The sequence below is a fragment of the Mustela lutreola genome, chromosome 17 (assembly GCF_030435805.1).
Source record: "Mustela lutreola isolate mMusLut2 chromosome 17, mMusLut2.pri, whole genome shotgun sequence".
Taxonomy (NCBI): domain Eukaryota; kingdom Metazoa; phylum Chordata; class Mammalia; order Carnivora; family Mustelidae; genus Mustela; species Mustela lutreola.
The window spans coordinates 489,984-496,202 of NC_081306.1; the positions used below are offsets into that span (position 1 = coordinate 489,984).

Consider the following 6,219-nt stretch of genomic DNA (forward strand, 5'->3'; position numbering starts at 1 on the left):
ACCTGCTCCCGTGGGAGAGTAGAAGGGCCGGGCCAGTTTCTGCGGTCACAGCACCTACCAGTCTGATCGGAGTCTCTCTGGGCTGGGCCTGGCTCCAAGGATGGCCAGGAAAAGGGGAGCTAGACACCTGAAGGCCGTGGGCCGCCCCTTCCAGGAACACACAAGCACAGGGCAGGCTCCAAGCACTTTTTTTTTTTTTTAATTTCTTACAAAACCATGTGTCCCAGCCGAACAGGATGCCGCAGGCCTTCCTGCAGGCATGGTGGCCTGACTCGGGAAGCCCCCAAGAATGAGTGGCTGCCGACCCCAGGAGAACCATCTGCCCCTCTGCACAGGCCCAGTGGGAGGCTCTGTCCTGCCCTCCCCCCTCAGCTGCGCTGAGCGAGGGCAGACCCGGGTCTCTGGGCTGTTAGCGCCTGCAAGGCAAGGAGGGAGAAGAGAGTCTGAGGGAAGGAGGCGAGGCGGGGGCCGGGGGCGCGGCAGGCTGGGGGCAGCCCGCAGGAGCTCACCAAGAATGTGCGACGTGCTCACACCAATGTGGCGATACCAATGATGACCGCCAGAATGACGACAGTGACAGAAACACAGATGGCGATCAAGACTTTCTTCTGTGGGAGAGGAGTTCAGGGACACTCACTGGGGGGAGGAAGGCTAGCAGGGTTGGGGATGAGGGGAGGGAAGAGGAAGGGAGGGGTGGGAGGGGAGGGGAGGGGTGGGGCGGGAGGGGAAGGGTGAGGCGGGGAGGGGTGGGGAGGGAGGGGATGCTCGCCTTCCGGGCCTTCTTCTGGTTCTCCAGGGCAATCTTGACGTGCTCCTGCCCGCGTTCCACATAGTCCGCGGAGCTCAGGATGTTCTTCTCGATCCGGTCGATCATCTCCCCCTGCTCAGAGGGGCGCGTGCTTCAGGCAGGAAGGCATGACTGGGGGCCGAGGGCCGGCACCTCCTCTGCTTGTGCGCCCCAGCCGCCTGAAGGCCATTTTCTGGCAGCAAACAGCACTAACAAGGTGCGGGGCAGGACCACAAAAGTTCACGTGCCTGAGGGGGGCTTCCGGGCTCCCTCTTATCCTGTGGCCCCTTCTGCCCTGCTCCCTTACGTGCTACAACCTTCCTTTGTGACTTAGGACCAAGTGCCTTAAGAGGCCCATACCTTTTCACAGAGTGTGGACTTTTGTCCCCTCGGACATCTGTCTGAATTTGCCCATTCTTCTAGGCCTGCCTCTCAACAGCTGTGAAGCCCTCCCCACCCCTGCCTCCTCATGGCACCGCCAGCCTTCAGGTCCTGGTTCTACTGAATGGAGTCCCTTCCCCGCGACTCGCAGCTGCACGAGGCTATTGGCTGAGGCACTGGAGAGTGAGCTCCCCCAGGACAGAGCCGGAAGCTTACCCTCAGCCATACAGCCAAGGGCCACAAAAGAACACCACCTCCCACCCGGCCTTATCCAGACCTGCGGAGGCAGGCGCTCAGGAGTGAGGGCCAGCCTGGGGGAGATGGGGGACGAAAGCTTCAGAGAGGCTTGAGGGTGGAGATGGGCGGGCAGTCACGGCAGGGGTTCTGACTGAACACGGTCTCAGGCCAAGCCCAGTCGGCTGTCTCGGGGGCCCACCTGCATCTCCACTTCGGTAGCCAGAAAAGTGAAGATCTCATGAAGTTCACGGATACTGCGTTCAAGCTGCTGGATCTCACTGTGTCGTGCCGAGATCTCATTGAGGGCCTGTCGAGTCACCTGTGTGTCCTTCAGTATCTGGGGAGTGGACAGCAATGGACAGACGGGTCACAGGGAACCTGGCAGCAGGTCCGAAGTTCCCGTTGAGCTCTCGGGCAGCCCTGGGACTTGGAACCGGGGCTGGGGCCCTGACACGTGACACTAAGCCTGCTAATTCATTCCCCTCTGGGCCTCCGTATTCCCTCAACCAGAAGGGGCTAGGCCTCGGAGAAGACAAGCGTCCCGAAGGGGGAGGCGAAGCTGTGGCCACTCACATTGGACACAAACACCTCGCTTTGCCCACTGTCCAGCATCTGCTCCAGCTCCTCATCCGACACCATCCCGGCATTTGCTGTGAAGGAGAAAAGCCAGGCTCAGAGCTGCATCGGGTGACCTGACTGCGGGCCACACACCCCGACTCACTGATCTTCAGCTGCCTCCGGATCCGCTCCACGTTCTTCTCCCGGTACTCGGACTGCGTCAGGTTGCACTTGTTGATGAGCTCCACGAATTGCTGGGACAGGACCCCATGCTGACGGGAGAGAATCGAGGCTGGGCACCCCGGAAGGATTTGGCTTCGACACCCCCACGAGGACAGCACAGGCTGTTCTAGGTGCCGGCCGCCGCAGCACCATTCTCTCCAAGTGAAAAGCCAAAGCCCTTTCTGGGCCTGCGTGACGCTCCCTTCCCCACGTCCCCTCTGAGCGGCGGGCTGCTCCTGCCTCCACGAAAGCCACCCCACCGCAGACTTTGCATTCGCTGCTCCCCGGGTCTAGCACGCTCACGCCCCGCGGAGATCACCGACGGAACGAACTCGTCTCTACCTTACTAACACTGCAGCCCGCCCTCTCCTGGCACACTCCATCCCTCTTCTCCTCGTTTCTTTCCCGGAGTACTTAACTATGTTCTAAAATAATGTACATATTTATCAACGTGTTTGTCTCTCCCCACCAGAACAGAAGCTCCATGAGGATAGGGCTCCTGGGTTCACTGCTGTATCCCAAACAGCTAAAACAAACAGCTCATAAACACCTGTGAATACTTGCTGAACACCAGCCTCACTGCTCAGACCAAAGGTGGGCTAGTATACCCGGAGGGCAGTCCACTTGCTGCACTTGGGACAGGGTCCATCTGGGCCCTCAGCCTCTCGCACCAGGGACCGCCACAGGCTCCCTGAGATGTTCTCTCATCTTGCCTTTCCCCGGCCACCTTCAATGTGTTCAATCTTTGGAGCACCTTCCCCAGAGACCTATCTGCTCTCCTGCCCTCAGCTGCACCTCTGCAGGCTGCCCAAACGGCTCTATCTTCAATCTAGGGGACTTGCTGAGCTCTGGGCCTTCCTGCTCCAACTCTGACCTCCAGGAAATCCGAGTAACTCCTCACTGTGAACCCAGAGCGGGGCAGTTGGATTGCCTCAAATCTCCTTGCTAAGATTTGAGTCCGTGACCTTCCTCCTCCAGGAAGTTCCTCTTGCTGACTTCTTGAATTCTGCCCATGGGGCAGAGGCTGTCCCTGTCACGTGGGCAGGAAACCCCCAGTTACTTATGACTGTTCCCCCTTCTTCCCCGGGCAGGGATATTAGCTACCAAACCCTATCTGAGTGATGTCTCTGTCACCTATTCAAGCCTGACCTCCCACCTTGGTTTCTAGAAAGCATGCGTTCCACAGTCAAGCTCAGATCATATCTGGGGACCCAGCAACTTGTCACCGAATGGCGAAGGTGACAGATTGTTAAGTAGACTGGGAGTCGGGAGTCTTGACCTTGGGTGAGTCCTTTCTCTCTTTCAACCTCAGTTTCCCCATTTGAAAACCAGCTAATGATCCATCTAATGATGTGAAATGTCTTAGTTCTGGGACTAACAACCCACCTGTGTCTTTCTCATCCTTGTGTTGACTGAGTTATAATTCTCATCAGCTTCCTCATTCTGGGGCTCTATGGCTGTGGGAAGACACAGGGTATTGGTGAGGAAGGGGATTTGAGCTGTGATTTCAAAAAATCATGAGACCAGGACACAGGGCCAGAGCCATACCCCATCCATACAACAGAGAGGTGCATATCTCCATGGGATTCTTTTGGGAATTATAATTTATCATAAATGACTAATTCTGAGCCTCCGATGGAAGAACATGTATTTTTCTTTGCAATACATCAGAGCATTCCCACCGGAATACAGAGGACTCTTGAGAAACCCCCATCTGCCCCTCCAAAGAATGCACATTAGGCAGCAAAAACTGTAGAAGTAAATGGTTTCCTTACAAATAAAGGAACTTAAGGGGCTGGCATGTGCTGTGGAAAACAATATGGACAGGAAGCCAGGACAGAGTGCTTCTAGGCCTAGGCCTGCTATGTGATCTGGATACATCACTGGCCTCTCTGGGCCACACACTCCTCAGACATACCAGGAGCCGGGCAGGACCACAGGGAAGGATCCGTCTGAGGTCCTAGGGAGCTCACCCTTCAGCTGCGATCGGATCTCCCTCCCCAGCTGTTTGATCTCCTCGCGCAGGTTCTGCAGGTCCTGCTTCATACCTGAGCAAGAGAAACCCAGGATTCCCCAACAGCAGCCCCTGCCTCAACCAACCTCCCCGGCCACCACCTTCACGGAACTACAAAGCCCACAATCCCTCCGGCTGAGCGCGCGTTTGCACTTGGGGTTTCACTGACTTTCCTCGGGAAGAGGCGTGGCCAGGATGGTGACCTGCTGCTTCTCCAACTCTCGGACTTTATTCTCCAGCTTGACAATAGTCTGTCGAATTGTCCGGACCTGGGGAAGGTGACCGAGAGGGCTGAAGGGGCGATGGGGTTCTGCGGCCCCGCTGCACCCCGAGCCATCCAGCCCCTCGCGCAGAAGGCCGGACCGCAGTCTTACCTTGTGGAAGAACTCGTCGTCCGGGCTCCCCAGCCGCGCAGTGCCCGGGTGCACCACCAGCGCGACCCGCTCCTGGTCCTCCTCGTCCGAACTGTCATCCCCCTACAGGGCCGGGGTCGGCGGCATCGTCTCCTCGCTGTGGCTCTCTCGCCGCGGGACTCGGGGACTTCCGGGTCTGCCCGCAGCCCGCAGCCCGCAGCCCGCAGCCCGCAGCCCGCAGCCACCCCTCCCTGCCCCGGAGTCCAGGACTCCCGGGTCCGGCCAGACCCTGACCGGTCCGCCCGTCCGCAACCCGGCAGCCCGCACTGCTCACCTGCCTCAGCTCGCGGGTCCTGTCGCGCATGGCGGCCCGAGTTCCCTGTCCCCGGCGCCGGAGCCCCGAGGGCCTCAAGACGAAGTTTTGGAACTCGCGTACCCCACTCGTACTCGGACACGGACACTCCCCCCCCCTCCCTCAGCCGGCGGACCCCCGAGCTCCCCCACGAGCCACCAGAGGCCCTGCCCCGGGCACCATCCACAGTCAGTGGGAAGAAGCCGACCTCGGGGCCCCCCCCGAGGTCCCACAGGTTGGAATTCCCTTTTCTTTCCCCCCTCCCGCTCCTGCAGCCTCGGCCCCGCCCCTCTGGGATGATCGGGGCATGCGCGCGGGGTCGCGTCTCCTCCTCGCCCGGGGAGAGGCTGCGGGCGGAAGCCGCCGCGCCCCGAGCGGAAGCGGAGCTGCCAGGACGGGGGAGCCCGGCCCCTTCGCCGGAACTGTCGCGTCTTCCGACGGAAATGCCGTTGCCGACCCGGGCGGGAGCGCGTCACCGATCGTCATCGGACGGACCCTGTATCGCACATCACCCCATGGGCACCCCCACGTCACGTGACCGGCCCGGTGCCACCGTCGCGGACCACAGACCGAGACGAGCGAACGTCACGTGTCCCGGCGCCGTCCCCCTGGTCTCCGAACACCCCTCTCCGCGCGCAGGCTGCGCCCCGACACCCCGCGCGGCGGGGAGGGGCCCCCGACCCTCCCCTAAGACCTCGCGAGGCCGTGGGTGGGAGGACCCTTGCTGGCACCGGCTCGGTTGCTTTGGGGTCCGGGGGTGCGGGCGCACAGAGAACTCAGAATTCGCGGCTGTCAGCGTCATGAGACCTTGAAATTTGGAAAATAATAATATCCAGCGTCAGAGAATTGCAGGGTTTGTAGGCAGAGACTCTGGGGGTGGAAAGTGGCCTCACCCAAGGCAGAAATCTCTTCTCCCGCATAGTCCTGGCGCGGCCTCCGCGGGTGGGCGGTTGGCGCCCTGCTTGAACACTGCAGTTCCGCTGCGCTCACCACCCCGAGCATGAGACCACTTCAGGGCAGCTAAAGCGGAGAAAAGCGTCCGGACTCTATTGAGCAGTCTGCCCCTCGCATCTAACTCCTGCCTAGCACCGGGGTCTACCTCGGAAGCCCACCAAGAAATGTGCACGCATTCCACACTAGAGTGGACTGGGAGCTCTTCGGGTCAGGGCAGGGCCGTCTCGCTCTTACCTGAATACCCAGTCCCCAGCACATACGGGCCCTCAATAAATATCCGTGGACAGAATTGAGCCCTTCGTGTATCTGAAGATAAAGCTTGTGGCTCCCTAGCCTTGTCTTTCAGGCGTCAGCCTCTCAT

General features: G+C 60.0%; 1 protein-coding gene across 6 annotated transcripts; it reads right to left on the minus strand.

Moving 5' to 3' along the window:
- Positions 1-183: 183 nt before the first annotated feature.
- On the minus strand, positions 184-5,780 carry STX4 (syntaxin 4). 6 transcript variants are annotated; one of them, XM_059154704.1, is made up of 12 exons: positions 4,887-5,776; positions 4,574-4,675; positions 4,369-4,468; positions 4,159-4,233; positions 3,572-3,642; positions 3,060-3,215; positions 2,127-2,235; positions 1,979-2,055; positions 1,605-1,742; positions 770-880; positions 510-608; positions 184-416 (listed from the first exon to the last, which is right to left on the minus strand). In XM_059154704.1, the coding sequence occupies exons 1-11, from the start codon at positions 4,914-4,916 to the stop codon at positions 528-530; spliced, it is 1,050 nt and encodes a 349-aa protein (XP_059010687.1). In that variant the 5' UTR covers positions 4,917-5,776; the 3' UTR covers positions 184-416; positions 510-527. The 6 variants fall into 6 exon arrangements, with proteins under 6 accessions (XP_059010687.1, XP_059010688.1, XP_059010692.1 ...); XM_059154705.1 differs by having other exon boundaries at positions 4,369-4,490; XM_059154709.1 differs by lacking the exon at positions 3,060-3,215 and having other exon boundaries at positions 4,369-4,490; positions 4,887-5,774.
- Between the last annotated feature and the right edge of the window lie 439 nt (positions 5,781-6,219).

Coding starts and splice junctions, on each gene's coding strand:
- STX4 (XM_059154704.1), bottom strand. CDS start 4,916: ATGCGCGACAGGACCCGCGAGCTGAGGCAG. Junction 4,676..4,886: donor GGACCCGCGAGCTGAGGCAG/GTGAGCAGTGCG, acceptor CCGGCCCTGTAG/GGGGATGACAGTTCGGACGA. Junction 609..769: donor ACCAGAAGAAGGCCCGGAAG/GCGAGCATCCCC, acceptor CCTCTCCCACAG/AAGAAAGTCTTGATCGCCAT.